This window comes from Anas platyrhynchos, chromosome 3 (assembly GCF_047663525.1).
Source record: "Anas platyrhynchos isolate ZD024472 breed Pekin duck chromosome 3, IASCAAS_PekinDuck_T2T, whole genome shotgun sequence".
NCBI classification, from domain to species: domain Eukaryota; kingdom Metazoa; phylum Chordata; class Aves; order Anseriformes; family Anatidae; genus Anas; species Anas platyrhynchos.
This window is the reverse complement of record NC_092589.1, coordinates 56,730,265-56,749,239: the sequence shown is the minus strand read 5'-3', so window position 1 is coordinate 56,749,239 and position 18,975 is coordinate 56,730,265. Positions and strand designations below refer to the sequence as shown.

At 40.9% G+C, this 18,975-nt stretch overlaps 1 protein-coding gene across 7 annotated transcripts in view; it reads right to left on the bottom strand.

The window, feature by feature from the left end:
* ARID1B (AT-rich interaction domain 1B) overlaps positions 1-18,975 on the bottom strand; it is a 321,285-nt gene that overhangs the window by 56,351 nt on the left and 245,959 nt on the right. For all 7 annotated transcript variants that reach the window (XM_027454398.3, XM_072035944.1, XM_072035942.1 and 4 more), the window contains 2 exons: positions 10,767-10,946; positions 3,983-4,310 (listed from right to left, as the gene is read on the bottom strand). In XM_027454398.3, coding sequence (XP_027310199.3) covers positions 3,983-4,310; positions 10,767-10,946 — 508 coding nt within the window. The remainder of the gene's footprint in view (positions 1-3,982; positions 4,311-10,766; positions 10,947-18,975) is intronic.

Below are 18,975 nucleotides of genomic sequence, written 5' to 3'. Positions count from 1 at the left end.
CTGGCTAAATTTGCTGCCCTTCACATCCCCACTAGCAGAGAAAATGCTATCTTGTTTGTTTAAAATGCTTGATTTTACTGAAGGATCACTGCGTTGCAGATCTGTACGCACATAAATACTTATATATCAGTATAAATATGTCTATCGTTGCACAAACTATAGTGTGCTAGAAAATTTAATGTTTTGAAACCATCTTGTCTTTAGAGGTCTCCACTGAGTTGTGACCTCCAACAACAGAACCAGCCCCTGGTGTCCTAGGCAGCGCTAACAGAAGTTAACAAAAGTATTTGCTTGGAGTTCAGTGGATGTATTAGGCCCTCAAAGTACAGTCTCTATCAGTCAACAGGTGTGTTGCAACCAAGACACAAAAAGGAAAACACAATTTTGCAGTTCCTTCACACTGTCTTCCTGAAAGTAAGTAGAATTACAATACAGAGTATTAGAGAGTTATTTTGCATTGCCTGGATGCATGGGAGCCTAGTACATTGTAAGATTTTAGGTTACAGGAAAGGTGTTCTGCAGCTGAAGGAAGCAATCCAAGCTTAACTTAGAGCTGATCTCCTGGTGAGGTCAAAGGCTAACTCACATGGTGTAAACCTACTATCTTCCACATCCACTGCTATTTTCATATTTTTATCTTTCCTAAATCAGAGTAGTGGTCTGTGCTGATGATGATGCCTAGGTATAACCAGCTGACACTCAGATCTTGATCATCCAGCCCTTGTTAACTAACATTGATTTTCTGCCCCAGTGGAAGTGATTTCATTCTGATGCATGCCATTTAAATTCATTTTACACAGCTGCTTAATGTGGCTTGGCAAAGCAGAGGCAAACCAGCTTTCTATGTCTAAATGAGACTCCTGAGTTGGTAAAGGACAAATCCTGTGGATTAGCAGCTGAAGATAAATTTCTCTCCCCTATTGATACTTGGCTACTGATTCAACAAGTTGACCTTGAAGGGGATCACCACCAACTTGTACAGAAATACTGCTGTGTAACCATGACTCTGACACAACCATTTCATTTTCCCCTTAATTCCACATAGAGGGGTGTATTTTGTGGTAATGAAAACCCAACAGTTTGTGAACTCCACAGCTGAATCTTATCAACTCAAGACATACAAAGAAAAAGGCTGGATATTATTCAAGCATTTTGGCATATAACAGTAGATGTCTTTTCAATTAGAGAAAATAGCATGGTGCAAGTTTTCTCCCATTTCACTGATTTTTGCCTTTTAAACAGAAGAACCAGAAGACTTCTGTTTTCATTTTTTGTTTTGCTGTTTTACTTTTTCATGTGCACATACATATATGAATGATGTTATTAATGAAAAGAGAAAAAAAAAAAAACAAAAACAACACAACACAAACAAAAGCAGCTATAGAAAACTGGTGATTGAAATTTGTTAATAACCATGAAGGCAGCAGCAATCTGGGTATTACAGATTTCCTACGGAGGTAATAAATGAAGTAATCTGATGGCAGGGAAGCCCATGAAACTTGAATCTTGAGTGAAATTAGACAAGGTTGTGAGCAAGCAACAGGATAGAAATCTGTGCAGATACATTCTCCCTGTGCTTTAACTTATGGTTACAAAATCATAGTTGGAAGAACTTTGCTGAAAAAACAGTAGCTACATTTCAGGGCATGTTTTGGTCCGAATACCTAAAGCTCTTAAAAATCCTTCCAGTTACTGGCTGAAATTTTTCAAAGATGTTCACACTCAATTACAGTGTAATAAAACTTCAGAGAAATTTCAAAACTTCAAAATCCCATTAAGAAATCCTGTCATCACTTCTGCAGTAGATCACGTCAGAAAGGTATCACACTTTGGGGGAGTGGCTCACTGCTGAGACCATAATGACAAAAACATTAACAGGTCAGGAGAATGATGTTTGCATAGCCCTGCTACGAGGCAAAAACATGGGGTGTCCGCCAGCCCTAGCCTGGCTGGGATAAGCAGGCGACCTAATGTATGGTGGCCTAAAGCAGAACAAAGAACAGCCTCTTTGGATTTGCTCGGTATCACACATACGAATTACTGACAAGTACTTTCTTTCCATGTACAAGAGAAGGAGGACTTGCAGGAATTGCCAGAAGCCATTGTGCTTTCTCCCCTTCAGATGACTTGAGATTGAGGGGAAAACAGTGTGCTTGCAGCCTTGTGGCATCTGGGGGGGGTGACAGGTTTTGCTCAATTTGCAGTTTATAAATGGCCCTATATATAGCCAGTATTTGCAATAGGTATTTGATGACTGCATTTCCTCTACAGGTGCTGGATCACTGGAATGAGCATTCTGTGATGAAAAGGCTCCAAAATGGTGTATTTTTGCCCAGGCAAAGCTAGAATCCAAAAGCAGTTCTACAAAACTGACGGGAGGAAGGTGTGAGAGATAGGAGTGGCGATGGGTTAATCTAGTTTTTGATCAAACACAACACACTATGCCCGAAGTGTAAGCTGAATCACAACCAAATACCTTGTACTTATTACAAACCAAGTCTTGCTGCAAACACCAACAAATATGTCCTTTTCCTTTCATTATGTGATTATAAAGAAAGTGTCCCTGCAGCTGCAGCGATGGCCCATTTATTCCTTCTTGCCTGACCTATCAGCTTACAGCCTAACCAGCCAGCCAGAAGCAGACTCCTGTAAATCTGACCAGACAGGCCCGTTAAAACACCCACCACAAGCAAGAGACTGCTGGTTCACAAATATCTGCAGAAGCATGGTCTATTTTAAAGGAGCGTGGTTCTGTCTCTCTGAAGAAGAACATGAAGTACACTAAATTTACTGTTATTGTTTTAGAAGTTTGCTGTTGCTTATCACTAGAAGCCACCTGCCTTCCAAACTCACAAAGCAAGAAAGCAACAGATAGGGGACACACATTAACTTGCTATTTTTGTTTCTACATTGTGCCTTGGAATCACAGCAACTCTGGTGTCCAGAAACACTGGTCTTGAATGATAAATACCTGTATGTGTGTATGCGCACATGTGTATGCATATGCATAAATGAATGCAAGATGCTCGATATGCACACACATAAACTCGCTTACCAGAACAGTGCAACCAGCTTTGTGTAATTCTCAAATGTAATGGAACTTCTTTTAACAGAAAAAAAAAAAAAGATAATAAATACAGCAGGAATTATTTCAGTCCAGGGAAATGTGGAAATTACTTCATCCGAAAATTTCCCAGAAAATATGATTTCACTGTAAGTACTCAGTCATCTTAATAACCATGGACAGAAAAATGCCTTTGCCAAAATCCACGCACAAATGGCAGTGTGCAGTTACGCTGCTCAAAGGGGATACAAGAAGCCAGACAGTGGCTCCAGCCTCCAAAATCCTGAATTTGCAGGTTCTCTCATACAGATGCATAGGTGGCAGTTATCAGCTCCAGATAACTACACATTGATTTTATGCCTCCTTCTGCCTTTCCCCTCCAGCTGCTCCCCTCAGCATGCCTGCCTAGGAACAGGAACATCCCGTAGAAGAGAACTGTCATCGTGGCTGCCACTCACACGTGGGCAGTAAGCACAAGACTTGATGGGCAGCTTCATAAGCTTCCTTACTCCCTGGCAGGGGCAAGCTGCCAGGGACGTGCTGGCCCCCTCTCTACCAAAGATCAAATACACATATCCAGCTCATGGGTTTCAAGTTGTACAGGGCTTGTTTTCAGCTCCTAATGTCACCACAGCCCTGTGGGTTTTCCTAAAGCCTACAGTGCCAAGAACCAAAATGGAAGTGGCTCTCATCTTCATCATCACAGCTGCTTTTTGAGAGTGTAACTCAAATATCCAACAGCATGCTTTCCCCTTGCATTTAAAGAAAATATTCTCATGCACCATCTCCTCTCAGAGACAGAGGCACAGACAGAACATGTATAAATGCGTATGTGTGCACCTCTACAGCATTGTTGCTTCAGAAACGATAACGAAAAGCACTGCCACTCGTTTCAATTCCTTTCACCTGGTTGCATACCTGCTCTGAGCGGAGTTCGCAGCAGCCTGCATCACTGCAGCAGCCGCCTCCTGTGCCTTACGGTTCACAGATGGCATGGGTGGGCCCATCCCGGGGCCTCCCTGCTGAGACATGCCAGGAGAATTGGGGGTCATACTGCTCATGTTTCCAGGAAATGGTCTGCTCTGCATCCCAGCTGATGGCATCCGTCCCAGGGGCATGGTACTACAAGGCTGGCTTGGCCCCTGTCCATGCATCTGACTGTTGGCATTTATACCCATGCCGGGTCCTGGGCCACTGTAGCTTGTGTTGGGCACGCCAGTGTATGTTGGTGGTCTGGAGTAGTTTCCTAAACAAAATGATAAAAAGAACAGAGAATAACATTAAGCTTTTGAGCAAATATTTCTGTTTAGGACATCAGCAGCCGCAGAAGTGACACATACGAACTGAAGGGAACCACGCAGGACCCAAGTCGGAGCGACTTTGTCACCGTGAGGACAGGTACACAACGAACAAGCTGCCCAAAGATGCTGTTCTGATTCCCCCGAGACTCATCTAGATAAAGTCCTGAGTAACCTGCTCTGATCTTACATCTGACCCCGATTAGAATACAAGGTTGGCCTAGAAAATCTCCTGAGCAGCCTTCCAACCTGAATTATCCTATGAACATCATTTCCACGTACCCTTCAACATTTTCTGCCTAATAAACATCATGGGATAACAGCAAATACAGAAAACCGTGGCCTCCAGAGGGTTAACAACACAGCACACAGTACAAAAATGCCTTGTGCAGTCGAGATACACAGCATGTAAGAAGCCCATTACAAAAGCTCAAGAGAGAGTCTTACTTTTGTAATTTCATGTCCTCATTCTTCATCTTCCTGCAATTTCTGCAACAGGCTATTCTCACTGGATCCTTGCTCCTAACCATTCTGCCCATTTGTGTCGGAGATGCTCTGGACTGACCTATTGCCAGGCCCTCAGGAACATTCCCGCTCCCTCCTACCCTTACCCTGGTAAGTGAAAAGCTTGGCTCTGCCAGCAAAGAGCGCCTTAGCTCACAGGGCAGCGCTTCTGGGGACACTAGTATCACAGGAGTAATCACCAATACTACAAAGATGCTAGTATAAAGGAGTGCCTTATGAGGATGGCATGAAAACCTGTCTGACCCCAGTCTCCATTGTCACAGGAACAAACTATACCACTTTCAGCAGCTTAAACTGAGTACGTGATTACCTGAGTACTGACTTTCCTATCATATTGAGAGCTAAAAAAAGAGTAAGTATGGCATTTAGTGTTTTAGAAACAAATCCAAACAGCATGAGAAAAGGAAAAAAAATGGTAAAGATACGACAGAAAAGTATTTTAAGAAACGGATCGCATTACACCACTTCGGTCATCAGATTTGACTCGTCTTTATTTCCATCTCGTCCAGATTAGTGGAAATGTGACCCATTCCCTCCCCGCGGGATGCCTCCGAGCAGAGTTTCCTGACTACCCTTAGATATTCCCACGCTCGTTTGAAGGCGGCAGCCAGTGGACTCTTCCTGAGCGTGGAAATCAGCTACATCTTTCCTCAGGCCTCAGCTACCAGGCAGAGGAGTCAGCAGCATGCAACTCCTGTTTATATTTAAAATAAATATATTCATTCAGCATTTGAATGCACACATAATTAATTCATACGCTCCTGCTGCTGTGCTTTGGCTAATCCTCCCCTCCTCCCCACCCAGCAACTGACTCACTCTGGTACAAGTTCTCTTCAGCAAAAACATGTGTGACCTACGCTTTCCAAGGAAATGGAACAATGCTTCACTTCAGTTTTAGAAACCAAATTTGTCCATGCATTTTTTTTTTCGCAGAAGGATCCACGATATGTGGTTTAACAGAGATGAAAGGCTCAGCTAGATTCAGCTGTGTGCTGACTTCAGCCCGCCCTGCCTTTTCTTCTCCTCCTCTAGGCTCAGCTGCTGCCAGCTGACCGTTTGCTGTGCAGCGAGCCATCGCTCCTAACCACAGTTTTGTTTGCTGAGACCTGCCCAAGCCACCCCTCTGATCCAACGTATGTGCCTGTATGTGCCCACAAACCGAAGGGCTCGTTAGTTTCTTACTGCTCTGCTTAGTGTTAAACCTGTAACACAGAACTCGGATGCTGCTCTGCTTTCCCAGTTGCTTTCTGCAAGAAAAATACAACGCAGTAAGATGGAGTATTTGTACGCTCGAGGATTACATGCACCCAGTTAACACATTTTATGTACGTGCTATTAGAAACACTGCTTCCAAAAGTGAAGCAAATGCACTCCCTGCACTAGCAGACCTGATATCCATAATCACTGGGAGCTACTGTCAGTACAATTTACATAAAGCCAATTTGTTTTGTCAGTTCAGCTCCACAAAGTACAGTTCAGCAGCACACTTGGAGGAGCAAACACCAGTGCTAAATACTATTGCTGTTTTGATGCTATTTTGAATTGGGACATAAAATCTCTTCTTTCATGTTTTGGCTTCTCCAGCATAAGCACAACAGAGAAAAAAAAAAGCAGTGGAATCTTCTCCACAAAAATATGTGGCTCGGTTAAAATAGCTCCTAATCATTCCTCTCCAGGGATATGCGTCCAAGAGCACAGGGAAGTGGTATCTTCTCAGTAAGGAAAACAAGTTTCAATGTTTTTTCCATGTTTTTTTTTCCTAAGCATTTCCTCAATACCTCAAGTACTCGCTATTCTTATACCTTTCCCAGACCACAAAAAAAAGGCAAAATAAAAGCCAAACAAAATACAAGAGGAACTGCCAGGAATGAGGAGCGCAATCTTATTTCCATGTTTCTCTAATAGATTAGTAATTTGTTGGCAGTGGCTTTGACAGAAAACAGATGGATGCAGCATTAAACACAATGAATGCAGCAGATGCTAGGCCAGCCCACATCAGCTGGACGTGTCAGGCAGCCAAGTCCAAGAGCCCACACTTTTCAAGTGGGTACAAGCCTGGCAACAGCGGCTGTACAATACCACTGAACAACTCCTCCCCTCCATATCAAAGGGATTTTTGATTCCAGCTCCCCCAACCAGAGCAGAATTGTGCCCACAGACACGGTGTCTCAAATGAATCAGAAAAAAACAACATGGTAACTGGAATCAGGAGGAAAAAAAAGCAGCATAGTGAAGATAAAACATGAAAAAGCCTACTAACAACCTGCCAAAGACAGATGTTCATGCTGAAACTTCAGTCCACTTTGTCCAGGTTTGCTGAACAAAGTGCTCTGATACCTTGCCATTTCTAGGGCAGCCAAAGAGAGGGCAATGTGAGAACTGCCTGCTAGCTTTGCTCTCTGCTTTAGGGACAGAGGTCACATTCATGGTATTAAAAATAGTATCTAAAAGACATTTTAGAATTGTTTATATGTTCACTTAACCACCAAGTTTTCCCCATACAGATACAGACAATTTAAATACATTGTGCTGAATTTCTTGTAAAGTATTTCACCTAGGGGGCTTCAGTATGTGTGGCTAGTTTTTAAGTCTTAACTCCACGGCCTGTAGCACGTGTGGGACTGAACTCGGAGGCCCAGACTCTCAAGATAGTTAGGGCAGCTCATCCTTAAAATGCTACCACTTTGAAAATCTAGGCTCTTGAAATCAGAGGGAGCAAAATACCAGAGTGCTTCTGTGAAATGAGTTCAACATTAAAGTTACAGTCCAACATTAAAGGTTGCAAAGCACAAATACGCATTCATATTACTTTACCACAAACAAAAGGGCGTTTAACTTACCGTGAAGTTTTGGGGTTTGGGTTCAAATACATTCACTAGTGGTTCTTCTCTTTGTTATACTCAAACAGAACAGTGTTACTGCTGAATTCAGCAGGAAAAGGTAGGGAGATGGGATGCATTTCCGACAGCTTTTACTGATCTGCAGTAAGTTTTTTCTCTGCCCTGGTCTTAAAAGATCCAACTGACTGTAGTATCTGACTGCTCTCCAGAGTGCATTTAAAGGACATTTTGCTGTGACAGCAGTTTGATACTCGGGTCATAGTCCAGAGCTTCATTAGCTCACAAGCTAGATGTTGCCCAAATACAAAACAGAAAGGCTGTTTCTTTCAGCTCCGATTCTCACTTTGCTTCTTTTTATTCTTGGGGACAGAAAACTGCTGGGAGTTTACCAAAAATTAAACTACTGTTCTGTACTCTATCCCCCTGTTTTATATCACAGACATACAGAAGTGTGCAGCCAAAGCCATTTTTTATTTTTGTGGGAAATGCTTTCACAGCATTGGGCTAGGTCCCCAGTCCAGAATTGCTTCCTGGGCAAATATGTTTTACTCTTCTTATAGATATAAATGTCATGTAAACACACAAAGAACAAATAAATCAACTATATGCATCTGATGGATCATTCTGCTCTTGTGAACTGTGGGTTAATTCTTCCAACTCAAACTTACTGGTGTAGTCTTCACCACAGCGAGCAAATCCATTGTAGAGAAAGACAGCAGACTTAAGTGTAACTTTCCAGGACTGAACACAGCAAAATACAATATTTACATATAGACTATGTTTAAACTCAACATTTAAGCTTAATGTCACAAAATGCTTTGACACATATATAAAAATACAAGTAGTCCTGTCCAACTCAGGCAATGCTTAACAATAATTTGGAGGAAGGTCTATGTGAGCAAAATGAGAAAAGCAAACAAAATCCTTGAGAATGACTGTAGTTTAATAATTTAAGAACTAGTTTGCAACCCAGGTGATTTTTAATATATTTGTTATTTTGGCAATAAAAAGTAAATGGGGATACAGTATTATAAATTCATCAACACTGGCATATAATTGTGCTTTGTAAGAGGGTATGTTAGAGATGCAATTACAGATTGCTTTCATTAAAAATGAAAAATGCTATTAAAATCTTAAATCCAGGTAAGTACATGACTGAAATATCACCATATTCATCCCAGTATTTTATTAATGGTCACATTAGCCCAGTGAAAACGCGGTATTCTTCTGCTCTATTTGTTACCTGTAGAGCTTAAAGCCTGCAGGGCCCTAATTTTATGATGACCAGTGCATGGGATCACCAGTACTCTCCAAGAGCTGGCAGAAGAACATGCTTTTCATCCATCACACTATTCACCAGACCCCTCTGAAACGGCCTGTTAATGACAATGATGCTCATTTTCTTCCTGCCCCTCAAGTTCACTTTTTAATAGCCGTTTCTTCCTGACCGCGACCCATAAAATCATTACATAGGCACTTTCATCTACAGCGAGAGGAAAAGAACTGCTGAACTCAAGCAAAAAAGAAAGTAGTATTCGGCGTGTTACTTAAATGCATTGATTTAGTACAAAAACCTTTCCACTCAATCAGTGTGGATGGCTAATGTTTTACTGCACTTGACACCCACTATTCCCATGGTTCGGAATCTCAGCAGCAGCCGTACAGCTGGAAGTCAGGATAGCACATCATAAATCCACTGGATTTTTACCAGTTAAGCTAGTTGCTCTCTGTGCAGATAAAAATAAGCACTTGGACAGCATTTTATGGCCACAAAACGCTTTCCAAATAAAAGGAAAGCACCAGTCAACTGGAGTTGGGTAATTAATCTTCACACATGGCTATAAGGCATTGCTAGCCCCATTTTACAGTTAAGGAAAGCAAAGCAGAGAAATGAATCTACTTGCCTAAGTTGAAAGATGGAATAAAAGGCAGAGCCAAAATTAGAAAGTAGGAGAGTTTGGCTTGTAGCCCTGTGCTCAGAAGACTAAAACAAATGCAATCCAGAGATTAAAAAGAAAGGAACATTGCATAGGGCAGCAAGACGCCCTTCAAACAACAGAACTAGTTCTCAGAAACCCTGGAGACTGAAATAGCCATCCTTGCTAGCACGGGCAAGCCACTGGGCCCTTATGGAATTTCCCATTTCTGGTTCCAATCCTTTTTGAGGATTTTCAGTAAGAAAGAAATAGTAGGAATTGCTGAAAGAAGAGGTTCTTGATGTACCTTTAAAGAAAATACTTCCCCTTATATATTCTGCAGCTTGACTTGAAGTTCGTTAAACCTCTAAACAGATGCATACTTTATAGAGGTTATCCATTAAAGGCAAAACAACAGACAAGTTCAAGGTTGCATGCATTGAATGTCCAGGGGCAGAAATTGTTTCTTCTGTTTTTGTTTTAGTCCTTCAACAGTTTTGTCAAACAAGCAAAATAAAAGGAACTGTCTCTCTCAGTCTGAAGGGTTAGTTAAAATTCACAAACCGTATGCATTAGAGCTCAATATTATATTCCCACAGTAGCCACTGTATTATTATGCTCGTTAGAAGACTTTAACCCTCGCAGTCACTGCACTTTCTCAGATTGGCCTTGGGATTCCATCTAAGAAAAGAAGTCCTATTTTGGGATTGGCGTTCGGACCCTTATTCCATGCGTGGTCAATTAGACATTGCAGACATGACATGCTAGGCCTCCTAAACAATGGCCCTGGCAATGCAACAGACTCATCACTTCCTTGCTCAGTTTATCATCACTATTTTTATACAGAGGTGCTAATAACAGAAACAGCTTCTTCCACAAGGTGTAGAACCATCTCTGAATGTTCTGAATGACTTTTTTAATGTTTTATTATTATTATTATTATTATTTTTAAAGGACAGGGCATGGGGGTGTTGGGTGTATGTGGATTTTATTTATTTATATTTTTAATAAGTCACATACCTACCTGTCTTCTTATATACATGATACATATCTCTCTTTTTTTTTTTTACAAACATATATATGTATATGAAATTATGATACATATTAACAGCAAGGATTTTACCTTGTGGTCCATACTGGCTCATCTGAGGCCCATAAGTACCACTTGAATTACTCTGCTGAAAGCTACCAATTCCAGGATGCACTTGGCCTCCAGGTGAGGGGTGTGGTGACATGGAAGGTCCAGTTTGTTGAGGTCCATACTGTGACATTTGGGGGTTCCTCTGTATGCCTGCCATAAAACCTAAATGGAAAAAAGCACCAAAGTAAAATTTAATATTAAAGTGACTGTTCTTTATTTAAGAAATCCTTGACATTCCAGAGACAAACAAAAACCAAACAAAATTCCCTAGTTATTTTCAGACCAAAGATATCCAGAAAACCAGTAGTGTTCATACAACAGAAATAAATGCACCTCAAAATCAGCAAAGCTGTCTTAGTAACCACAACTTGTATACAAGCTTCACAAGCTTTTAGTTGTAAAAGAAAGACAGGAGAGTCCTGCTTAGTTACAAATGACTGCTGATTTTAAAACTAGAACGACCTCTAGAAGTAAACAAAAAAGGCAAATATCCGCAAATGTCTAATAAATAGTAGTGAATTTGCCTGATGACTGATGATAGGAATATCATAGCTTCCAAAAATATAGTTTGCTACTAAAATGCATACCTTGAGCCTACAAAAGTCCACTGTAATTTTTTCTATTGCCCACACGTTCTCAGAAGCTAAAATTTCCCTTTATGTGAAAACCAGCCAAACCAGCCAGAAAAAAGGTCATTTTGACATGTATCTGTGCCCTAGGACCTTCTTCCAGTCTGTCACCAGCATGTCTGTACTGCATTCTCTCTTCTTTCTCCTTTCATAAATGTATTAATGAATCCCAATTTAATTTAAGGTTCAAAAGCTGCAGCAAAGACCTAGTAAAATGCTATAAAATCTGGAAACTTCATATAAAGGAACAGAACCAACCCTATTAAATGAGAGGCAGAAGAAGGTTTTTCTGTTTATTCTTTTTAGTTTTCGTAAAATGGGAGAAATCCTGCAATCCTGCCCATGAACCATCTATGAAGGGATGTTGGTTTTGTAGTATTTCACCCTGATGAGTTTTAGCGTTGCTTTCAATGTTGAAGAGGACGTACTGAGGAGACAGTAAGTTATTTTCCTGTTTCTTGAGGCAATCCACTTTCTTTCCTGTTCTGTTCGCATATTAAATTTCATCTTCGTATTTCTGTGGGGCAAAACAGGGGTATGCAGAGGCACGGCATTTGCTCTGCTGCAACCAGCTCCACACAAGGCCTCCTGACGGCTCGCCCTTGCCCAGGGGAGCATGAGGTACCACACGTTGCTGGGAGGTAAGAAAACATGCACGAGCAAATCTGCGTTTGGCCTGCCTTGAAGCTTGTCCAGGCACCCCTGCTTTGCCACAGCAGAGGGATGAAACAATGTTTGTGGACGCCTGCTTCCTCTTCCCTCCAGTGCTTTAAGTGGAGCGTGTGTGCGGAGGGATGAAGCTGAAAGCCGAGGGAGACACCCGGCCTGTCAGCACTGGTTGGGCCTCTCCTTCCATCGGGTAACAACAAAACCCCTGACAGTCAGTGCACAACTGGATGCTGCTGAAAGGAATGGTTAGAAAAAGCAGAATAAAAAATCTTATTTTTTGAGCTACTTGCATTAGTGTGATCAAACTAGCAGCTGAAAACACAAAGGCACTACAGCTGCCATGACTGGCGAGCTGCCTCCGTACCCATGGGCCTGCAGGCAGCTCAAAGACCTCCCTTGAGGAGAAGACCACAGCTCGGGTGAGCACGTCCCAGACGGGCAGGGTTAAGTTTCTTGTCCTAGCACTGCTGCCATTGATGTGACACCAGGCGAACGACCTGCCTTGCTTTCTCCATGTTGCTTGCCTGTTTGCAAACCAGTGACAAAGTGCTTTACACAACAGGACAGGATCTTGAGGTTGTAAAAATGAAAAAAGTGGTGTACTTCACCAGGAATTAGGATTTGAGTTTAAACAAAATATATAGTATACAGTTTTTGAGCCCTCCACAACCTTTTCTTCCATGAACGTGTTTCTCCAGCCACCAAAACTCTATCAAAGAGTTTAAGCTCAAAGCCACAAGTTGTAAGGAAAGAAATCAACACTAAGATGGCCTTGCTCCAACTGGCGCCCAGTTCTTTTGTACTATGAGCAATTCAACTCATAACACGCTTAAACTCTAACAACCGTAACTTTGGGTAGAATATACACAGAGTTTTCCTGACCTCAGGAAACTGTAAAGTCAGAGCTCAGCACCTGCTCTGGAGGAAGCCCAGCCGTGCTCACTGGGAGAGGGCAAGCCAAGTAACTGAAGGAGAAATGGAGGCTTGGGAACTAGTAAATATTGGCATTCACACTTCTCTACACTTCTGTAAAGAAAAACTCATATCAACTTCTCCATTTAGCTTGATTTTGAAACAGACCCCTCTTTTCTCTAAAATAGTTCTACTTTCACACAAATCTTATTATAAAGCCTATGTCTGCTTCTGACAGTACTGTAACTAATTTAAAAACCTAATACAATCATATGTCTGTAGGAAATAAATGCTCACATTCCAGACACACACACACCATATATATATTACACTCACGGGATCCATTTAAATGAAAAATTTTGTACTGGTCACACTAAGTTTTTTATTATAAAGATAGTAAACTCAGTCCTGTATCTAGTAAGAAGTGAGTGTTTTCTGTTCACCATGGGCCTTTTAATCTATGAGAGATAACTCTGCAAGCATTGTGTTAGTGATAGAAGGTTTTCAGCCCAGTTATCACAAGCCATACTTTTCTTAACGTTGCAAGGATGGATGACACATTGACAAGCTATAGCTTGCATGGGTTGTAGTGATTTCCAGGTGATGCTGAGGAACTGCTAGTTGTTGAATCTAGTGGAGAACATGGACATCAGTTTTAGCCAGCTCTGCTGTTGTCAGAACAGCTCCTGAAGGGACTGGAGTAATAAATGGAATAAATGTTCCCACCCCAATGACCTCTTCTTCAGGAAAATTCTTCTCATCTGTTTCCGATGCTGTGGAGTGCACTGCCAGGCTATGTGTACAGTCATAAATAAAACACATCAGGTGCACTCCCTGGCCTAGAGAGCGGTGTGGGACACTTGTGTCCATTTGGCTAAACCCCTCCACTCAGTCCTGGCAGTACTATCCATGTGCCTCTTGTACGCAGTCCTTGTTCTGCTTCATCTCTGCCCTGGGCTGTGGCTCAGGAAGCACTCACAGGCATTGGCCAAAAGCATGCCATGCCAGTAATTACACAGCAGAGATAACTGTGTGATACTACCCAGGCCCATGCTCTGACTACAGTTTATACAGATGCTGCAGCAGAGGCGGAGCAGGTAAGCTCTGGGGCTTGGATTAAAACAAACTGAACAGGCTCCTTAACTGCATTTGACATGAAGCACCAGTGTCATCATCCCAGAGGGTGAGACTGTGCTCAAATGAGGTTGGCTTTGCCATCTTCTCTTGAGCATGGACAGGTGGAGAATTAACAAAAAAGGAAGCCTGAAATGCAGGAAGAATATCTGTGCCATATTACTGTCTGTACGTTATGTTGAAACACGGCCTTAAAATAGGATCTGCTCCAACCTCTTCCCAGAGAGCAGAGGAGTTATTTCAGTTACAGATATGACACGGAGAAGAAGGTAGACCAGGTCCATAATGTGATCTGAATTCCCTTAGAACAGAGATGACTCTATCCTCATCTATCTCAGTGAGGGCACAGTAAATCTTCAGAGATCAGTGCATGTGTCTGAAGCGCTTCAAGTATCTGCAGAAAGCTCAGATGTCTGAGAGAGAAAAAGGGTTCCTGGTCAAGATGTTAACATGCTTGCATCAGAAAGAGAAAACAACATCAATTCTAGAAATCTGATCAGAAATGAAAGGGAGCAGCTGGCATACATTCATTTTTCTTTATTTACACACATTTTCCCTAGTGTTCAACTTCATTTTATAACCGATACAAACAGAAATAAATTTTCTTTCCAGAAAATTAGATCTAAGATAAAGTTTGCTTTTGTAAAGAAGGGAAGTAGGATTACATTAGAAATGCACTGGAGTAAAGGCGGTGGAATGATTAAACAGCCAGACTGCATCTGACATGTCAACCTCTATGACAACAGGGTGTTTTTTTCTTGTCATTGTTTTTTAAAGAAATTGATAGGAAACAGCCAGGAGTTAGGGCTTTAAAAATTGCAACAGCAACATGCTCATCAGTGAGCAAACCTATTCCTTTCCCCTAATGTTAGTGATAAAAGAGGTACGGATGATGCTTTGCTTGCCATCACAACAAGAGATTACTTACCAAGAAAACACTTGAGTGGAATTCAGCAAACTAAGCTATTTCAGGAGTAGCTGAATATATTGAGCCTTCCAGAAGTACTCTCATATTCTAGCTATTTTTATACTATATTCATACACCTAAAGAAAGATCTTTTTATTAGAACCCAATTGAAGTTGTAAAGCCATCTTTGCTTATTTTTTTCTCAGTTACAAATGAAACAGTAGCATTCTATTAACAATTAGCTCACTATTATTAATGATAATGCGTTTGTAAGTTCTGATAGAACATACATACAATACTTCAAAACGGTCACATAGCAGCATATTTATCTTCTTCCTTTTTTGGCAAAATGCAGAGATATAATACACAATAGATAAAGCTTATGATATTTGTGAGCAAAGTGTTTCTTCTCCTTTGAGGAGGAAAAAGACAAAAATGAACTTCCCAATGTCCTATGTATTACTAAACACCTTTTAGCACACATCATATAGCTAATATCATATACGGTGCCTTTGTAAAACATCTAAAATCTTTTTCCCTTATGCATAGATATACATAAAAGAGATTAAAAACAGTGAGTTACTAGACTTTCAAGAAATTATGCACTAAGGCTCTCTTAATTACATTTGTGCAATGACCAATACAAAATCATCTGCTGAATACTATCTCTTTAGCATTAACCATGAAAAAACTCTATAGAATGTGCTGGGTGTTGATGTAAAGTCTGAAATGGATTCTTCTGATCTTTTAAAGTCTTGGCTTGAATATGAAAAAGCCCTTCCAGGAAAGCAAGAGCTAAAATGCAAAGGAAGAGACTGCAAAGTAACAAGTTATTGTACATCTGCTGATAGACAGTAACTCTCTACTGGCACACACTTAACCCACAGTCAATGAGAGGTCTTTTGATTTAGCCAGGAGTAGTTCATTGATTTTCATGAATGACTTAAAACTGAAAACACACACAACACTTATTCATTTTAAGCTCAGGAAAACTTTGGAGTTTACAGCAACAGCAGATCATCATTAAATTACAAATCTGATAAATAAAAAATGAGGTAAGATACAACTTGCCATGGTACTTTGCAAAAAAAGTACTTACATGAGAAAAAAAATACATCAGGCTATTGCTTACTGCTCTTTTTAGCAAGGTATGGCTAGTGGAAGAGCATGGGACCAAAACAACCCAGGAACAATTCTGAGCCGGGCAAAGGAAAGTTCCTCTTTTTTGAGGGCAGATGCTAAGGAAGGGGCTAGGCCCACTTACTGCTTTGGAAATCATGGAGTGAGGAAAGTAGAGACATGTTGGATACATTTTCTAAACATCAAATAATTACAGAAAAATAACATGAAATTCTCTACTTAGCAATCAGCTCAGAAGAATTAAATCTGAAAAGAGAGTTGGTTTTCACTACCGATAAAGGAAAAACTTGCAGGAGGTGTAGGGGGGAAATCACACAAAGTACCAATGCTTAGTATGTTAGCATGGCACTGACCGGTACCCCTGAGAAAAAAGAGCAAATGTTTGCACACTTGTGACACAGTTCCTGGCAGACATTCCTTCCTCAGACAGCCATCTGGGCTGTATTCACTGTCCCAGGATTTCCAGAACACAAGAGAATTGAGATGGATCTAGAGCAGCAAATTGCAAATGCAGCTTGTCCTTAGGTAAACAACACTGGGTGAGAAGTAGCAGGATAGCGCTGAACAAACAAGGAAGAATTTTCTGTGCAATTAATGTAATAAAATTTGGCAAGCTGTTACCGTGGAAGGACGCTCAGGAATATCACAGCTAGTCTGCAGCTCTCCCTAGCTTGCCCATCTCAGATGGCAAGTCTCAGGTGGCACCTCAGCTGAGGAGGTCTTTGGACTGGGTTTTTGCCCTGCCCACAGTCATCACCTCAGAGCACCCTGAGGAAACACCCGGCAGAACAAGATCAAACACTAACAGAGTTTCTGTAATTGAACGAGTTTGTTACTGTTGCATGAACCAAAGATACCAGGACCTTAAATGTGAAGCCAGGTTGTCTGCACAGACTGGTGATGGTACCACAATGGCCTTCTAACAGTGTGGTCAACACTGGAGTGGCTCATTAAAAAGGACACAGTGAGGGATACTTAGATATTGGGGGAAAAAAATCTAACCTGTCAGAAATTTTATATAAGAATAAACAAAGAGCAGTGATGAAGAATCTGAGGAAGGTTTGACCCATCTACCAGAATGCAGCCCAAGTCAATCCAGTGAAGCCACATAGGTGGCATAAGAGAACTGGCCTCCAGAGTCACAAGATTTCTTCACATTAAAGATGATGTACTTTTCTCAGCTCTTATTCTCATTTTCTTGAGGATAGCCTTATGAAAACATGCCTAGCTGGACTGGTGACAGTATATACAAAACCTGTGTCTGTCATGCATGGAACATACAGCTTAGTGATATACACAACAGGGCGATGGCTTGGTGAGCCCGAACAGATCAGTTTCTGGAGCATAAACCTCATTTAGATGATGTAAATACTAATTCTCAGTATTTCTGTCCAGTTAATAGGATGGTTAAAAAAAAAATCCAATAAAACACCTTCACAAACAGATGGCAAACAAGATTCTGATCCATATTTAGCACAGCTAAGTTACAGCACTGCGCCAATAAAATATCTTTGGATGGCTCTGGTATGAGCCTGTTAGATGTGTCCCAAGCAGCAACACTGACATGGGTAATGCACAGGTAGTGACTGCACTAGAGCTCTGCTAATATCCCTGCCACCAAGTGAATGTTTCTGCTGAGAAGCAACCTGTACAACTGAAGGGTAGCAGCATTAAAGAATGCACTCAGACCACTGACACTGGAGAAATTAAGAGGCTGATTCTTTAGTCTTCAAAGAAGGCTAATGATCTTCTTGATATATACATTTTTTACTTTTATAAAAGCTAAAAAAAAAAATCATATTCCTCACTTCTTTTTCCAATCACAGTCTATTTTACAAAAAAAAAAAAAAAAAGTTTTTCTTTGTTGCTTTCCCATTAACTGCAAAAAAAAATAATAAAAATAATAATAATTCCTACATTGGGCAATTTCTTCATGAAACATAAAGTCTTTCCTTCTTCTCCAAGTGCACAGGATGCTACCAAAAACATGCAAAGCTCTCCGGGCCAGAGCATTCTCTGGGCCAGAATAACAGCAATACGATTTCTCTTTTGTACCTAGACGATCTTCACATTGGCATCAGTCTGCAGAATGACTGCCACATTTCTTCACACCCATTCGATGACATTTCTTTGCGTACATAAAATAGCAATTTTGGAAAACATCACTTTAGCAAAATTGGTGCTTCCTGCAAAGAGCACTGAGGTATTTCTTCCTTTTCACAAAAGGATCAATGTTCTATTTAAGCAAAAGCGCTGGACTGGTTCTATTTATTTTTAAAGTATTTTCTTATTATGCTTCATTATGTATCTTACAGACTCTTCACTGTGTATTTGTCTGACTGCTTCTCTTCACAATGTGAATAGCTTTGGGGAAGATGGAAACTAATGACCTAGCTAAGGTTTTAACCCAGACCCCCTGGTGTTTTACCAGCTGTGCTATTAGGTTAACTGGCTGAATCTCCCCTGCTTCCCTCTCTCTGATATTACAAAACCCTGTCTATGTATAGCACGCAATAATGTTTAAAATTTTCCCACCCCTAAACCTCCCTCAGCTACTGCCTAGCCTTGAAATTCATATAATCTATCACTGATAAATTAGAATCTGGGGAAGGATCAGACAGATTACCCATATGGTAGCTAGAGAAGAAATATCTAACCTTTCCTAATGCAAACCTTGCCTAATGCTCTCTGATGTAAATTTTAAGTTCAGAGAAGGAAAGACATTTGTGGAGATGTTGATAAACAGAGAGACTAAAACCTCATTGCTCATCCAGTGTCTTACACATAATTTGTTACTGTA